Source organism: Gobius niger, assembly GCF_951799975.1.
Source record: "Gobius niger genome assembly, chromosome: 23".
Taxonomy (NCBI): Eukaryota; Metazoa; Chordata; class Actinopteri; order Gobiiformes; family Gobiidae; genus Gobius; species Gobius niger.
In genome coordinates this window covers 12,892,169-12,910,103 of record NC_136874.1, presented here as the reverse complement: position 1 = coordinate 12,910,103, position 17,935 = coordinate 12,892,169, and the positions used below count along the sequence as shown (strand labels likewise).

Below are 17,935 nucleotides of genomic sequence, written 5' to 3'. Positions count from 1 at the left end.
ATGACAAAAATGTGACAAAAAATGACCAAAAAAAAGAAAAAAAATAAGAAAAAATGACCAAAAATGAGACAAAAAATGACAAAAAAGACAAAAAAAAAAGACAAAAATGTGACAAAAAATGTGACAAAAAAAGACAAAAAAATGACAAAAAAATAAAATAAAATGACAAAAAATGTGACAAAAAATTACACAAAAAGTGACAAAAAAAATGACAAATAATGTGACAAAAAATGAAAAGAAAAAAATGACAAAAAAGTTCCAAAATGAGTTGAATACCCCCCCCAAAAAAAGATGGAAAAAATTTGATGACAAGAGGAAAAAGGTCCATTTAAATGAGTTTTGCAGATCTTAGCTTTCAAATGAGGTGTTGCACTGGCCTACAGGATTTGGGTAAAGCTGAACTGGAGAAAATGCTCTCGGTTCAGGCGGGAGTTAAGAGGTTAAAGGTGCATTATGTAACATTTTTAATGCAGAAAAGAAAGTTAATATTGGTGAGTATGTGATTTGTCAGTGATCTGCTGCATGGATGGTCAACATGGTGCCTTTACTTTCCATCACAATGACCTCTAGGATGCCCCTCTAGGATGGGTTATCACTGCTGGTGGAACTGTCTCCATGGTTACATATATATTCCATCCAGAAAACCTACCATAAACCCTAAAAAAACTGAAGTTAAATTAGTCCTGGAGCGTCATAGAGGCCTCTGAAATGGAAAGTCAAGGCGCTAAGCTAACCACCCATGCAACCTCTGGGTCACTAAAAGCTTAAAGATGCGCCCAGTTACCTGTCTGCAGAACTTGACCCACTCCGGAGTGGTGGGGGGCGGGGTCAGCGCGTTGGGGCCGTCCCTGGCGAGGATCTCTTTGGCCCGGGAGGAGGACAGACCCTGCGGAGGGAAAACAAAAGCAGCGGGAGCGTGAGCCGCGCCCATGTTTGACAGTGTGATGCATCCTGACGTGCATTTGCGGGCGTTAAAGAGACCGCTGGAGGCGACGTCTATGTAAACCACGGGGACAGGCATTAAAACACAAACCTGCGGGGCCGGTTTGGGTCTCGTCTGCATCCAGTCAGAGTGAAACTTGAACAACAGGCCTAGGTTTTGGGTAAACGGGTAAAATCTGACCCAAAAGAAAACTAAAATGGAACTACAATATGGGTATTGCGTCCTCTAACACGGCAATAACCTTCATTATTAAAGTATATTGTGCAGCTAATGTGCAAATGTGTGTGAACAAAACCCTTTATTACCACCTATTTGGCTCTTTTTCTCTCTTGATTGTTCTCAAAGTGCTTTTAGTGAAGAGGCAAGCTCAAAAAGTACATTCTACTAAGCAAAGACATACAGTATCCTGCACATTTGTGACTTAAAAACCTTCTTTCAGACACTTTAGTTAATATAGCTTGAATATATTGGCCTGTGTCTCAAATTTTGGTTAAAAAACGCTTTTAACAGTATGTGAGCCTCCGTTTTTTGTTGCAACGGCATGCTAACAAATCCAAAAAAAGTCATGATGAATGCATTTGAAGAGTGAACAGGTCCAGTGATGGTTTCAGGGACTTTACAAATGACCAACAATACTCGAGAATAATATGGTTAAAACCTGAATAAAGTTAATTTCACATGTAGTAATACAAAAAGGGGAAGTTTACATAACCTCCTGTTTATTTCATGGATAAATAACTTTGAGTCTTTCTCTTCAACACTTTTAGTTATCTTTTTATATTCTAATGAGCCGATAAGAAAAGGACACTCTCGATATGCTGCTCATGACACATTCCTATCAGGCTGTTTCCGAAGAATATTCCGTCCTTCCACAAGGTCAAGGTTGTCGTAGCTAACGATATATTTTTTCCGTTTTCTGCAGGGATGTGACGCGGCGGCGCGACTGGAAAAGCGCACCTCTCTCCGGCTTGTTTGTTGGGTCAATAGCCGCAGTGTTTGGCCCCTGAATGGCGGCTTTGTTTTGCCGTAAACTCAGGCGGATCAGGTTGCAGGGAGGCATTCGGGCCGCGCACAGGAGAGCACGGGGGATTTCTTGAGCGCGGGGCGGGTGGAAAAGTTCGGCTCTTTGACCCGCGAGGGGGTGCGAGCGGAGTGCACGGTGACTCACTCTCTAAAAATATTGAACGCTGAATACGTGGTGAATTAATATGTAAATAAATGTCAACAACTGGTCTGGTTTACTCACCCTGGTTAAATCAGTCCCGTACTTTCTGTTCAGTTCATCCAAGGTCAGCTTGTGGTCATCCTGTGAAGGAGAAAAACAGATGAGGCCATGGCTGCAGCAAATCCACCTTATTATTATTTTTTAAAATGAAGATGTAGAATTGTGGCTTGTGAACTTGTTTGTGGACACTCCGGTGTGATAATGTACACCAGGGGTAAGTTTGTGTGGTGAACGGCCGATTTTCATCATCACCAAATCATTATATGGGATGTTTTTCCTGGATTATTTTTTTTTTTTTTGCCTCCAGTTCGGCTTTACCCAAGTCTAAAAACTGCAAAGCAACAGTGTAGTGCCTCATTTGAAAGCTAAGGCCTGCAAAACTAATCGTAGCTTTTTGTTGCGTTTTTAATTAAGTTTAAGTAAGTATTTTGGCCCTTTTTTCTCGTCACTTTAGTTACTTTTTTGTTGTATTATTGTTGCTTTTCTGGCATGTTTTAGTCATCCTTTTGTTGTGTTTATGTCGCTTTTTTGTCACTTTGTTGTGTTTCGATGCCATTTTGATGCTTTCTTTTCAAGGGGCTTTTAGGTTTGGGTAAAGCCAAACAGGGGGAAATGTGCTTAGTTCAGGTGGGAGTTAAGAGGTTCAAAAACAGTAACATTTTGTATTTATATTATATTGTTTTTACACAATAACCACCAAAGCAAAAAAGTGGCTCATCTTTCCCCAACTTTGGCAGGTATGTGAGCAAATTCATCGTGGGGGCCAGAGGGTCTGTGCCCCTGATGTACACTCTTAAACTGGTTAAAATTCAGATTATGATATGTCCCTTTAAAGTAATACACATCATGACCAGATTCTTATTTCATATTCAACATTAATCTCTCATTGGTATCAGCAGCTCACCCGAAAAGCGTCCACATATAGAGTAAGAGAGCGTGAGAAAATGGCACATCTCCGTGAATCAATGGCACTCAACAGTGTTTGCTAACCCTGCTAACCGTGCTAACCATCTGGAGTGGGCCTCTCTGGCAGCGAAGCAATTAGCTCATTAACGAAGCGCGGAAATGTATGGATGAATCAATCCAAATGTTTCATACCGGGTAAGTGCAATGATAATTGAATAAGGGATGCAGTGAAGTGGATTTTGCAAATGAAGGGAGGGGGAAGCCAATGCACTGTAGAAATATACAAGTTACAATGACTCAAATGTGTACTTTTGAGTAATAGGATAATGAATCTAAACGATTCACTCAAAAATACACATTTGATTATTTATTTTACAGTAGTTTGATTGTTTCAAAGTATTTGTAACTTTATTAAATATATTAGTTATTCAAGCTCAACTAAAGAAGTTGACCCTACTTAAATTCCTAGAGCTTTTGTTAATTGTAGGCAACATTGAGTAGATTTACTATTTTTCACTTTGCGTTCAAAGTATTAATTTGTTTCTTCGAGCTACACTAAAAAAATATGTTGATGCACTGCAAAAAATGAATAACTAAATTAGTTTAAATGTCTCAATTTGAGCATAGTTTGAGTTGTTTTGACTAGTGAAGAAGCATAGTTGTGCATTTGATGTCGATTATTTCACTTGCTATGACATGTTTCTGACTCGTTTCAATACTTTTTGTCATTGTTTGAGGTATATTTCTTTGCCAATGGGGCAAGAAAATGAGTCTTATCCCATTGGCAGATATACTTCCACATGTCAAGCAAGATTTACCTTAGAACTAGTTTGAAATGTCATCAAACAAGCAAAGTAAACTTGGTCAGATCAGAGAAAAAAAAGCCTAAATGAGTGTAAACCGCTCAAAACAAGATACATTTCCTCAATTCAAGTCATTTAAGCCCATGCTTGATATTTACTTTTTGTAGTGCTGGACTTAAATCCACTGTTCCCCTCATGGTTTTGTGTTAATTGTACACATCAATCCTTTGTAGATTTGTTCTTTTTTAAATATTGGGTTTGTGGTGTATGGATATCACTCAATAACATGGCAAACCTTGCAAATTGCACTGAAAATAACACATTTAGCGAACAACTAAATGAGCCTGAACTACTGAAAGAACTTAACACAAGATCAAAGGGTTCACATCCTGTTTTGCAGAGCTTGAAGCTGTGTTATAATGTTGATTATTATGTGTTGCGTTTCATTTCAACACCTCTCAAGGCGGTGTTTTCTAGTCACATGAAATTATACAAACCAAGATATTCCTCTGTTTGCAGTGCAGCCCCATTACTGTAGCCAGGTTTGGTAATAAGTCCGTTCAAACACCTTTATAGCGGATTCTAAGTGCTCCTGCACAAATTGATTTCATGTCGGATCTTGCAAATGAACCCGACCCATTTCCCCAGCCTACACAGAGTTTTGAATAACGCCTACAGCCACTGGTGAATAGGCAAAGAAGGGTTTCAAGTGCAGTCGGATGATTTGCAGTGTATTGCACTTGCACTTAATAGCGATACATACATTACCATACTTTTTTGCAGTATACTGTGCAGCCTTGGTACCAACTGCTCTGATATCCTGCCTTAGTCACTCTTTACAATGTTTTAATGCCACAAATGCAGAAAAAAAAAATGAATTGGACACAACAGGCAACTTTTAAGCAAAAACGTGAGGTTAATTTCAGCTAAAACTGCAGCTGCATATGTTTTAGAGCAGGGGTAGGCAAGTTTTCTTGGTGGAGGGACGATTTTCTTTATTGTAAATAGACCGAGGGCCAAAGCCGCTGATTATTGGCCCAAATTAAAGCACAACACTGGAAAAAAAAAGACCATCTTAAATGAGATAAATGACTTAAAAATGCCTGAATTAAAGTTCTTCTATGTTGAATTTGATTTGGTTTGAACTAATCCAAGATACAAATGCTAAAGCGCCAATGGAAAAAGAATAAAAAAGAGAATAACTACTACTAGAGGTTTAATCTCGTCTAGGACCGGACCAAATCTACTCAAACCTTAGATTTAATCTGTTAACTCAAGTAGATTTATGTCATTTCTTCCTTAAAACGATAATTCTTTTTCCAGTGCACTTCTTTCAAATGCCAGTGTTGTACATAATATATGACCTAATTGGGTGTATTGACAGTATTTCTACATTTTTTCCCCCTCCCATTTAACTCTAATAATGTTAAAAGTACTCTCTGATTTGTGTAAAAATGTTTCTCAAAATCATCTTGAGGCCCAGAGGTGCTGTGCTGGAGGGCCGGATTTGGCCCCCGGGCCTGACGTTGCCTACCCCTGTTTTAGACCATCATTTTGGAGTCTTTCGATGAACATATACAACCCTGACGAGGAAGAAAATCAGCCTGAATCTAAGCAACTACTGCCTCTCCCCGCCTTCCGTCATAAAAATAGCGATATTACCAAGTCGAAAACGAATGATTAGCAAGATACTTTGGTTCGGAGTCGAAAAGTATAACCTCGCCGCCCGTCTCGTCTCTCGGCAACAGCAGGCAGGAGTCAGTGTGAAGCCCGGAGAGAACGAGCGTGTCTTTACTTACTTGCGACCCAACGCCCCCCCCGCCTCCCCTACATTCACACACACACACAATGAGTTCATGTTTAGACCACGCGCTCCTGAACTCCCAAACTGACTATATATAGCCCTGTCGGCACTTCTTGTCACATTCAGCAGCTGCTTTGGAGTTGCTATGGGAACAATATCCGTTGTCTTTTAAACACGGACTTTGAGGCCGCCGGCGCTCGCATGAGGCGGCAATAATCATTAACTTTACATTGTCCGTCTGAAACCTCTGCCGGCAACTGATTGTTGGTGTTTCACAACGCATGATGGAGCGATCGGCCGTTCTGCGTGCAGCAAATGCAGCTTTTATTGCCCATTAACCTTCACTAACTCCGACCTGGGGCATGACGGTATATGGAAGCTTCTGCGTCTTCTACAAGGAAGGGCATTGTTGATTAGTTAAGATGTAGAGAGCATGTGACCCCCACTCACATGATCTGATACTACTACGAATACTACTATGTATGGGATGTCATCTGAAACAGTGGTTCTTAAGTGGTATGACATCGGGACCCACAGTCACCTCTGGGATGACCACCAGTGACCCAAATAAGACTTAGACTTACAAATAAAATGCTAATTATTGCCTTTTCCTCAAACATTATTCTTGAGTAAGCTCTTAACTCGAGTTTGCTTTTACCCAAATCGAAAAGCTTCTTGAAAAAAAGTGTCTAAATAGCAGCAAAAATGAGAGGTAAATGAAGTTGAAAACAGAACAAAAGTTACAAAAAAGTAGGCTGTATGCTCTCCATTCGAGAAGCTTTAAAAGGTGCATGATGCAACTTTTAATGCGGAAAAAAAAGGTTGATATTTGTGCGTGTTTGACCTTGTAGTGACCCGTGGCTGTATAAGTGGTCAACATGGCGACTTTACTTTCCATCACGGTGGTCTCTATAACGCTCCAGGATCAATTGTTTTGTAGGTTTTCTGGTGGGAGGGTCCGTCAGCAGCGAAAACCTTCAAACAATTGATCCTGGAGCGTCCGAGAGACCACTGTGATGGAAAGTAAAGCCGCCATGTTGACCACTCACACAGCCAGGGGTCACTACAAGGTCAAATACGCACAAATATCAACTTTTCTTTTTCCACATAAAAAGTTGCATAATGCACCTTTAAGATTTGGGTAAAACTGGAGAAAATCCACTCAGTTACGGCATGAGTTAAGAGGTTAAATAAGCCAAACCACTGATCTAACAGGAAGGAGGGTTGACCCAAAAAAAAAAAAAATGTCTCCAGGAAGTCAGGCCCAGAGCTGCACAGGAAGAGAAAAAGAAATATGATCAAACTATGCCAGCGCTCCACTAAGTTTAAACAAACCCTTTATTTTTATCCAGTTGCGTCAAAACAAGCCTTAAAAAAGTATATGAACAAAAACAGAACCAGTTGCAGGAGGAAACCTAACAAAAAGAACATTTTTTCTGCAAGAAACGAAATAGTAACAGACTTATTTGAATATGGGAAGCGTTATACTCATACTTAAAGATAATACAAGTTAAATGTGAAGGAATAAATGTAATCTGTCTGTGTTGAGTTGGTCACCTTTACTCTGGATGAAAGACATATTCTTAAACGGAACCTCTAGAGTGTCAAATAGTACTGAATTTCATGACTCGGTCTTGACATTATCTGCATTCCCCTTACGGTGCATTTAGATCAACAGATACCGTGCATGCAACCGCCATTGTGTGTCATTGAGAAGTCCTTGAACAGACTTTGAAACGCGAGGTCAGTAATCATTAATGCCTCCTCGGGCCAAACGCAGGACTTTGACTTCCAGTTAAGATGTCGCCGGGTAATATTCACTAATATGTCACTCTAACGCAGCTTTTATTACCCATTGACCTTCACCAACTTGGCTCGACACTGCATCAAATGACAAAGATCTTTTCCGCAAGCTAGCACATCATTAGAGCCTTCTTAAAGCAGAGTAAACTAGCAACTTTTTTTTCCGTAGGCTACATATAATACTTTGAGGCAAACTTGTAACAACTTATTCATTCAATACCCGTCCGACCTTGGGAAGTGACCTCAATCTCCTGTTAGCAAAAACAGCTGACAACAGCGGGGGAAAAAAGGCTCCTCTGTTCTAACTCAAATCTCAGACTTTGACAGGCTATGCTAGCTCACCTTTGAGTAAACCCAGGCATGTGAATAATGAAAGAACTAATCTGAGAGTAGATAGGTACAAGAATAGCTGTCAAGTCAGTAAAACACCTAGCATGCGAGTTAGCTTGTGGTAGCGGGGGTAGCTAGCCCTCTCCTAGTACAGACAGTAGCCTCTTAATGTGACTTAGGCTAATTTTTTTCTTTTTGGGATTCATTTTGCCATTTCTGTTCTGATATCAGGAGGATTTGGAGGAAGACTGAAATATGAACAAGCTAAGGGCTAAACCTGTACCAGAGTCGCGTGCCTTTCAAAACAACAGGACACAAGGGCATTAGCTTTATATAGAGGGCGTGTTAAGCCACATTTTGTAATAACAGTTTAAAACAGGTTCATTGTGTATGAAATCTCTCACTATTAAAGTGATATTCTGTAAGTTTGCAAAGTGAAGAGAGAGAGAGAGAGAGCATGAAATTTGAATTAATTTGATCAAATTCCTCCCCTCTTTAACCAGAAAGCACCTCTTATTTTGCAAAAGGAGAGCAGGGATATCATATTCAAAAGAAAATGATCCCTCCCTCATGATTGGACCTGACAGGCTGGTTGAGCTTGTCTCATTGGTCGACGCGGGAGGATACCAGACTCTGATTAGTTGCTGAGATCTGGGAAGTTGGGACTTAGCAAAAAAAATTATACATATTTATTTCTTACTTTACATCAAAATGGAAGACCAGGTGGCCGATTTGGCACATTTTACAAAATTTGTAAAACATTTAAACTTACAGACTATCACTTTAAGCAGGAAAATATTTGTGGGGAAAATGTTCACACTCACGAACAAATGATTAGGGAAGCAAATGTTTTAGAAATGCCTTTACAAATGCTTCATAGTGTCATGAAGCATCAATTTAGCCATTAGCCATTAGCGACTGTTCGAACGGTAGCTAATGTTGTTGTGATGGTCTGCAGTTTGCAGTTTGTGTCATCGTGGGCACGGGAGCTTAGCCAGGCCAGAACAAGCCGGTCTTTAACTATGAGGCAACGCATGTGTGGGCTACAACAAGGCGCCTTAGGATCATTCGACCGATGATTTACAGGGGCAATGTGTTAGCATTTATCTGGAGACCTGCCGGACTGAGCTAAACCATGCCCTTCCACACACAGGCTTCACGAATCACAAACAACAAATCGAACAGGCTGCAGTCATTTCGCTAATATAGTGTCATGTGAAGGATTATGTGGATTAGAAGCCGCCTGTACTTTAGACCTCTTGAATCAGGAAGTGAATGAGATTCTTGTGATCAGCAATTCATACTCAAGCCTTCCTTCTGCGTTGAAATATGGACTGGGAACTGAATTCTTGATTCAAAGCGGGCATACCCTGCATAATTTGTTGAGTTTAAACCACTATTGGGCATTGATATTTCACATTTTGAAATTTGACACATGCGAGAGACTGGGCTGGTTAGCATTTCAAACTAGCTCCAAGCACACAGGCAATGCATTAGCTATCGAAAAAAGTGAAAATAAGCTTTCATTTTCATTCAACTGCATGCGAGCAAATCCATGGCACCGCGATGAACACGCTTTGAGCGCAGTGTTGGATTACGGACTTTTAAAAAACGGTGACAGCTTTCCTTTATGTTTCCTTTATGACGCAACACAGTAAATACAGAAGGGCCTCAGTAGCAGAGGAGGAAACGAACAACGTGAACGGAATCGCTCGAGACTCCGTTTTTTTTTGAAGGTATGTCACTTTCAAAGTTGGTAACAAAAGCAAAGAAGCTCCCTGACTGTCTGTCTGAGTAGCAGCGGGAGGAGGAGGAGGGGGGGCTGTCCTTTGCTCGTAAGCCTGCTCTACAGTGGGGGTGGTGCGGTGTCTGTAGTAAACTTTGCTCTGTTCGTAGTGAGCGGGCTTGCAAGCGAGGGTTACAAGTCGGGGAAAGTTGAGATCCGGCGTAAAAATCAAGGCAATGTGTGAGCGTTTAGTGACTATCCTGCCCCCCCCCCCCCCTGTCCCACACACACCAGCTGTTACAAATCCCACAGTTGTTGTGTCTACTCACCAGATCCACTTCTTTCTTGAGTTCATCCATGTCTTTCTTCTCCTTCGCCTTCTTCCCCATTTTCTTCTTCTTCTCATTTTCAGACGTGGCCGCCAGCTGGTACTCATCTTTCCCTTTCTGTCAAAGCACAAAAGTTAAAGAGTTAGCCGGGGAGTTTTGTCAGGGGGCTCAAGAGCACATGTGTGGGGAAGGGAAAAAAAGCCGCGCTCCACTTCCTCCTTTCAGCTAGAGGTGAAACAGCAACACAAAAAAGAAAGAGCTATCTTGAAGAGCAAAGGCTATAGGCTTTCTCCGGAGCTATGTAGCTGTAGGTTTGGAAATCAATGAGCTCCAAAAATGCGAGAGAGTTGTGGAACAAAACAAAAAAAAAGTTCCAAAAGTTGAAAGTTCTGGAGGTAAATCCTCAGCTGTCAAACGTTTATCTCAATCAATCGGGCTCCTAAGACAAAAGCAGGCCAGAGCATGTGACAAAAAGCCAGCGGTACTTACTCCCAGCCCCATGGTTGCGTTGAAAGTTGTGGAACAGTCAATCCAATTGTGTTTGAATTTCTACTTTTTCCTACTCCGCCTCTCTCTCACTCTCTCTCTCACTCTCACTCCCTCTCTCTCTCTCTGTCCTGCCCTGTGCCTGTCTTCCGCACTCCCCGCAGCAGAGAATGGTCCTTTCCCCCTGAGATTTGCATACTTTTATACCTACCTGCCCCCATAAGGAGGAGCATGGAGGTGCCTGGGACCAGGGGAGGGAGGGAAGGGGGGGGTTGGAAGGTGAAACTGGCCAGGTGAGACCGGTGTCTTCGGATCTTGTTTTGTGGCTCTGAGAAGGAGGGGAGGGGAGGGGGTGAGGGGGGGCTAAGGTGGCCGGGGGGTTGTGGGGGGTGGGGAGGAGGAGTAAAGGGGAGGGGGGTGGACCTTGCTCAACTTCCTGGTTTTGTTCTAGCTCAAGTTTTTTTCTTTTTTTTCTTTCCGAAATGAGTGGAGTCTGTGCACGTGGTTGGATTACACTGCAAAAAAAAAAAAAAAAAGGCCATCAAGTAAAATAAGTGAAATTGCAAGTTAGGACTAATCTGCAATCACTGTAAAAAAAAAAAAAAAAAAAAATACTATTGCTACTGCTTTCTAATACATTTTGTGGTTTTAGCTTATTTTCATAAACTTGTTCAACTGGCAATCTTATTTCAAGCAATTTTGAGTCAATCGTTTGCAGTGTATGCCGGACAAGGTTATTTCAACTACTTCCACTGAGTCCTCATTACACGTTTTACGAGTTGGAATTTTAGCTGTATTTAACTAAAAAAGTTGAAGTTGCTACTTCATAAACATACATTTTTTGAGCTGTCCGGATTTATTTCGCTATACTTTTCAAACATTTTACTTCCTAACAAACAATAAAGGCCATGCGTGGGATGTTCTAGCGTCGTATAGCAACAGCCCTGGCACATACCGGTCCATCACACAACAGCGGAGCAAAAACGAGAATCAAATCTGCGGGGTAATTCTTCCATTTGCCAACGCCGACGGCTATATTCATGTTTATAGTTTTGTAGTTAAATTGTGTTTACACTAAATACACAAACTCGACTACATATTGCACAGAGTTGTCCTTCAAACTAAATCTTCTTTGTCTTGTGGACCCCTTTGACCCTTCAGTGGTACTCTGTGTACCCCCCACCGCAGGAATTGTTGCAATTTATTTTGAAAACAATCACTTAAAAGCAGTATTTGTAAGTGAAAAGATAATGTTGTGTTCGCATAAACCCCAAATACTTCCAAGCCTACGTATTATACTGCAAAAATATAGCTTTTCCTTTCAAAATAGTGTTTGTAGTTTATCTGAATTAGTTCCTAGTACCCCCTGCTGGTACCCCGTTTGGAAACAATGGCTTAGGCTACTCTCTGTTGTTTGTTTGTTTGTTTGTTTTGTTTGTCTACTTATAAAGTGTAATTTCTGTGAAAAAGATCAAGTTAGCTGGACTTAAAAGTTATAATTAAAGTCCTTTTACTCAAATCAGTTAACTTCCTGGTCATACTCTGATAGCGCTGTACAAATCACTTCACTTTACGTATTTCGGGCAATTTTTTTTGAAAAAAGAACATATCATAAAGGTCATTCAATAAATTCATAATAAATTCATAATCGAGGTAGCCTAGGTATGACGTTTTTTGCAGTGTAAGTGCAGCCCGATGCCCTTCAAACTTAACCTGACCTAGCCTAGCGTAGCCTACTGTCTTTGTGAGCGCTGAGTGTACACTACAAACAAGGATGAGCGGCGCTGGCTAAGACGGCCCTGTGGTCAGCGAGATAAGGCCCCGGCTCTGTTGGTGAAAGTCCACACGTGGCTGATAGCCGGCACCTCTTTGTTGTAAGCCGAATGACAAAAGTAAAAGGTTTTCGTTGTTGTTTTGTTTTCCTTGATGCACTGAAATCACTCTGTTTGAGGTCATAACACGTGGAATGCACAATGGAAACCCCTGCGTTGGTCAAATATTTCCCAAGGTCGCGTTGTTCTGCAAAAAACAAATGAGTCATGAGTGAGGAATCTGCTTTCACAATTGAATCAATGATCAATGGACTCACGGATGATTTAGAGTGCGACACAGATTATATGGGGCGTGGGTTCAAAGGGTTTTAGTTGTACTCTACTAAGACAATATCTATGGGACGATTTTGATGTGCTGAATCCACAAATCACATTCATTTTGCTCATTCGGGTCATTTTTTTCACCCCTCGGACAATTGTTTTTATAATGTCTTCCGTCCCGGTGCCTCTGTCCACAATTAGTTGGAGACTGGGGCTGGTTGGGACAGCGTATGCATTCGTGCAGATATTTTTGGTACAAAGCAGCTGTCCTTACTAAGAAGCGTGTGTTGGTGACAAATTATGAGAGCAATACGCAGGCACTTGTATTATTTGGTACGTGAATTCCTGGAAACGCCAAAAGATATGTCAAAAATGCAGTTGGAAGGGGCCCCTTGGCTGGGGCTGGTTTGAACACAACTAAAGAAAGTCAAACTCATGTGCCTCATGGAAATACACACAGAACAAATCAATGTATGTCCTTTTCTGATTCTGTTTGCTTTTCTGTAACAAGTGACTGCATTTTGATTGAAAAAAATCTCACTCACGTCTTGAAATGGGATTATTCTGTGCTGACGTGCATGCAGGGGAGGACTGGGACCGAAAAACGGCCCCGGACTCTGACCGGCCAGGCCCAAATTAGAGTAAATGCAACACTTCTACAAAAACATATTAACCGAGTTAAGCTTCTTAACCGAAGAGCAACAGTCTAATGCCCGATTTGAAAGCTGAGAGCTACAAAAGTGAATGGAACTTTTTTGTCACGTTGTCACCACATTTTTGTCATGTTTCTTATTGCTTTTTCATTGCTTTTTTTTGTTTTTGTCACATTTTTTGTCACTTTTGGTGTGTTTTTTTGTTGCTTTATCACTGCTTTTTCCATTGCTTTGTCGTTATGTTTTCGTCACTTTTTTGTTCTGTTTTTGATGTGTTTTTGTGGCTTTTTTATTGCTTTTTTTTGTTTTCATCTCTGTTTTTTGTCATGTTTTTGTTGGTTCTGAATTGCTTTTTTCCGTTGCTTTCTTGTTATGTTTTTGACACTTTTTTGTTGCTTTTCCGGCACATTTTTCTTCCGTTTTCATCCTCATTAACGTTGCTATTTGGATGCTTTTAGATTTAGGTAAAGCTCGGTTAAGGCGGGGGACAAGAGGAGAAAACTGAGAGGCCAGTCCAGTGTCCCCTCTGTGCTCCTCCAGAATGGACATATGGTTGTGGTCCCTGAAGAACTCTGCTCACAAAACACTACTTTGAAGGAACCTTATCTCTAAAATTGGTTTGAAAATCAATAAAGAAATCCTTGAGTGTGAAAAAAATAGCCCTTTCTTTTGAATCGGCTTGAGTGGCCCTGCTTCGTAAATCAATAAAGATTAACCAAGTCTTAATGAATGATTGAGTGAACGTCAAACAAAGCCGGTCCTTGAACGCGCCGTCGCCGATGTAAGTCTTAGGGCTTTCTGACCCAGTGTTCGCAGAGGCATAAATCGCGGAGTTGAAGGCAGCCAGATTAGCAGCATCAAAGGGCATTCACGACCTCAGTCAGGAGGAAGAGAGGCTGGCTGCCTGTGGAGGAGGGAGCGCCCTCGCTGCCCGCCTCGTCAGTGGGGGGTGGAGCGGTGTTTTTGTAGGAAACTCGGTGCTGTTTACAGTGAGTGTGGGCTCTGCAATAAACAGGAGAGCGCTCAGGGAGGAACAGCGACATTGTAATCATATTCAGGCCTACTGTTACTTTCAAATCGTTTTTATTCAGATAGGCTAGAGGAAGAGACTAAACTAGTAAGAAGAGAAAGTAATAAGGTGCTTGGAGGAAATGCTACTTGAGGAATGTAGCATTTCCTCTGCAGACTTTACTCTCAAAACTGACTCTTTGAGCGTAAAAGTCACATTTAAGTTTCACAAGGGACATCATTTATGAGAAACAAAGAAATAAAGTGAAATCTTTCCAAATAAAAAGGCATAAAAATACATAAATGGAAATCATTAAGAAGAATAAAGCACACAAAACAAAAACTGAATTAGTTTCATATGTTAACATGAACCTTAAGCAAACCTTGCTAAGCCACTTGCTTATTGTATTTTAGGTATAAGGTACTGTGTGATAAAAGTACTCTAAGAAGTACAGTTAGTTCAAAATGTTATTCAAGCCCATGTTGACGACACCGTTTTTAAATACTGTGATATGTTCTTACCTGAGCTTAGACGAGTTGATGCGTAGCTGTCTGGTCTTTACGCGTGCGCTCAGTCACGTAAGCAGAGCACAGACGGCGTTAGCGTTTAGCCTCTCCTCTTCTCATCTATGGATCCAAACAGAGGTGAAGTTAGAAGCAACCAAGCTCTTCCACGTTTAAATATGGTCACATGAGCTAAGTATAGTCACACAAAATTAAACATGTCGATTTTCTAAGTGGATAAAAAGGGGAACTATATTGCGAGGCGTAGTAATATCACTACGCCTCGCAATATAGTAGTATAGGCGTTGTTAAGGAGGGAGGCACCAATCCGATACTGGTGTCAGATCCCAGAGCCGACCCTGGAAAACATTTCGTATCGGTTCCAAATATCCGATACTGAACCGACACCTGTTTTGACACACGTCGTTATAAAAACACAACTTTCACCAACTTAATCTAAGTAAATATGGACAGACTGTATCTCATTGTGAAGCACTTAACCTCAACAATTCAATAGGATATATATATTTTTATGGCCGCACAAAATGGCCCCACTAGCTGCAGCATGCTAGTGCTAGCTATAGCACGCTAATGCTAGCAACAAGTAATCTAGGCTGGGACAGAATGACTGGTTCTAAAGTAGCCTAATAAAATAATATTGGCACAAAGGTCTCAGTTTACTCACATTTACTTACATTTACTTCATTAAATCATTTCACTTAAGACCCACTTATTTTGTGCGGCTTATTCTTAATGTGTTATCTTGTGTTTTTAACTGATAATATCCCTTGTGCTTTTACTATTGATATGTTTTATTTGTTTCTGTTTTGTTTGTCTTTGTCAACTGTAGCACTTTGAGATGTGTTTTTCATATGTAAAGTGCAATACAAATACAATTTATTATTATTATTATTATTATTATTAAAGGGGCTGGATGGAAGTTCGCCATTTTATACTCACTACTGCCACCTCAGGCCATACGTGTAACTGCACCTTCTATATTACGCTCGTGCATGACGGCAATTCGGGCCGAAGTGACACATTTTTGATTGACCGTACAGGATTTTAGAGGCAGTTGTGGTGAACAGGTCTCAGCTCATTCTACACATTAGGACATGGCTGGAACATGTAGGGGGAGGAAAATACATAATTTTAACATTTTTAAACTCCCTATAGTCCCTTTAAACGCTGTTAAAGAATAACTGACATTATATTTGCACATGTTGTAATGATCAGATCACTAAACATTGTGAGTTGTTTATATTAATGTACTTAATAACGAGGCATGTAGACAAGGACATTTATTGTAGAAAGCTCGTGATCCTTGTGTAATTATTTTTCATTACGTCATTTAGAAAACCGCAGATTCTGCATGTACAATCTCGTCTGCAAGAGAAGACAAGACTAGAGTTAAAAGCTTCATGTGGATAAACCAAGTAATTACAGAGATAAACATTTGTATTTTGAATTCTGTCACAGACTTGTTCCCTTTACCTGAGTCTAATCCCTGCACATGAACCTTCTTCCAGCCGCATGGGAGCGCGAGCAACGGGAAGACCTGCAGCGCGTTCAACTCCATCTGCTCCGCTCGTGTTCGAGGAATGAAGCTAATCAGAGGAGCGCGGAGACTGATGCAGAGATTACAGACGGAGATGTTTTTAAAGGCCTTCAGGGAGCCGCCGGGATTAGAGCGATTTCTACACCGAACAGTCTGTCTGCGCACGAGAACGCGGGGATTCTGGAGCACGCTTTAATGCACGCAGAGTTACACGAAGTGGAACGTTTTTAGGTCCCGGTTCTGATTCCCAGACTGTGTGGGGCCTTTCCAGGGGATGTTTGCATGTTGTTCTTATTCCACAATACACTGTGGAACGCAAAGACCTGCGATTGGTTGATCCATCCGCAAACAGACGACTCTCCAGCTTGTGTATGTGGAGATACAAGTTCCCATTTATTGTATGGCCTAATGTACAGAAAGGCATGGCATGTTTATTTATACTGCACATTTCATACACAAGGCACCTGAAACACTTTTAAATTTTTAAAAAATCGACTTTTTCAAGCTTTACATCATGTTATTTTGTCATTCCCTCATTAAAAACATGCCTGAAGTGTTGCCTTGGCACATTTCACGTATTTTTGAGTAATCTGTAAAAACTCTGATGGCGGCCATTTTAGGGATAGGTTTGCCTGAGTCCTCCTAGGAACGCCCCCACCTCCCGGAGACGCCTCCGAGCTTTCGTCACCAGCCGAGTAACCGACCACTGCTCCTCAGCAGAACCCCCTCCCCACTGATGCCACAGACAGCGTGTGGAGGGGGCGTGTCGGAAAGGGTCAGAGGTTCTTAAAGAGACAGAGGCCTATTTCAAGACATTCACTACAGCCATTATGAGGGAGCAATTTTATACAAGGCAGTTATTCTAATTTACTGCATTTACAGACCAACAGAAGGTTTGGTCATCATTGTAGTGTGATATAGACTGGTGCTATGTGATTGAAAAAAGCATAACACCCCCTCTTTAAGCATCAGCATTTCTTATATATTTATATTTGGCAGAATATGAACCAATTTATCGCATACAAATAAAGTCAAGTCTAAATCAGGCCCATATGGATGTTCTTTCACAGCGGATTGTCCAGTCGAAGCCAAAAACAAAACGGCATTCGTAGCTAGCGTTAGCATGGAGACGATGTAGAGATGCCATCTGTGTCTATAAGGCAGGGGGTCTCCAACAGGCAGCCCGCGGGCAAAATCCGGCCCACCAGATGATTCAATCCAGCCCTTGACTAGTAGAGCGCAAAATCCTGAGTAAGTAAAAAAAAACAAGTCTCTACTCTAGCCCATTCCTGAACCAGAATGCTCACTCCAGCCACTAGGGGGCAGCTTAATTATAGAAACTTGGAGACCCCTGCAGTCTGTGAAGTCGTTCTTTATCTCCCAGTAGCGCAAAACCTAGCATAGCCTCTTCTTATGTCCTTCCCCGCACTCCTCCGGACAGCCGGCCACGCCTTTTATTCAAACACGTATGTCCCGGGCACACACGGAGAGAGCAGCCGTTTACCTTCATGGACGAACCGCAGCAGCAGTCAAACTCGCTAACACCCTACGGAAGCTAACGGAAGCTTACTGACATTACAGCGTGGTAATTACTGAGGGATACGCTCCTGTTTAGCCCCAAACACGCTCTGCTATAGGTAAACAGCCTGAGAGCGGCTTCCGTTAAACATGGCCTTTAGACGTCACCGTGCAGATGGAGAGAAAGGACTGGGAGTGCTGTTAAGGCGAGGGGTGTTTACAAAATAAATACTACTGCACATACGT

The 17,935-nt window shown here is 41.4% G+C and overlaps 1 protein-coding gene across 2 annotated transcripts in view; it reads right to left on the bottom strand.

Moving 5' to 3' along the window:
• LOC306981810 (sodium/potassium-transporting ATPase subunit alpha-1) overlaps positions 1-10,498 on the bottom strand; it is a 71,914-nt gene extending 61,416 nt beyond the window's left edge. The window contains exons 1-4 of one of the 2 annotated variants that reach the window (XM_079581520.1): positions 10,359-10,498; positions 9,870-9,986; positions 2,190-2,249; positions 785-886 (exon numbers count right to left, since the gene is read on the bottom strand). In XM_079581520.1, coding sequence (XP_079437646.1) covers positions 785-886; positions 2,190-2,249; positions 9,870-9,986; positions 10,359-10,370 — 291 coding nt within the window. In that variant the 5' untranslated portion in view covers positions 10,371-10,498. The remainder of the gene's footprint in view (positions 1-784; positions 887-2,189; positions 2,250-9,869; positions 9,987-10,358) is intronic. The other variant, XM_079581519.1, reaches the window with a different exon arrangement.
• Between the last annotated feature and the right edge of the window lie 7,437 nt (positions 10,499-17,935).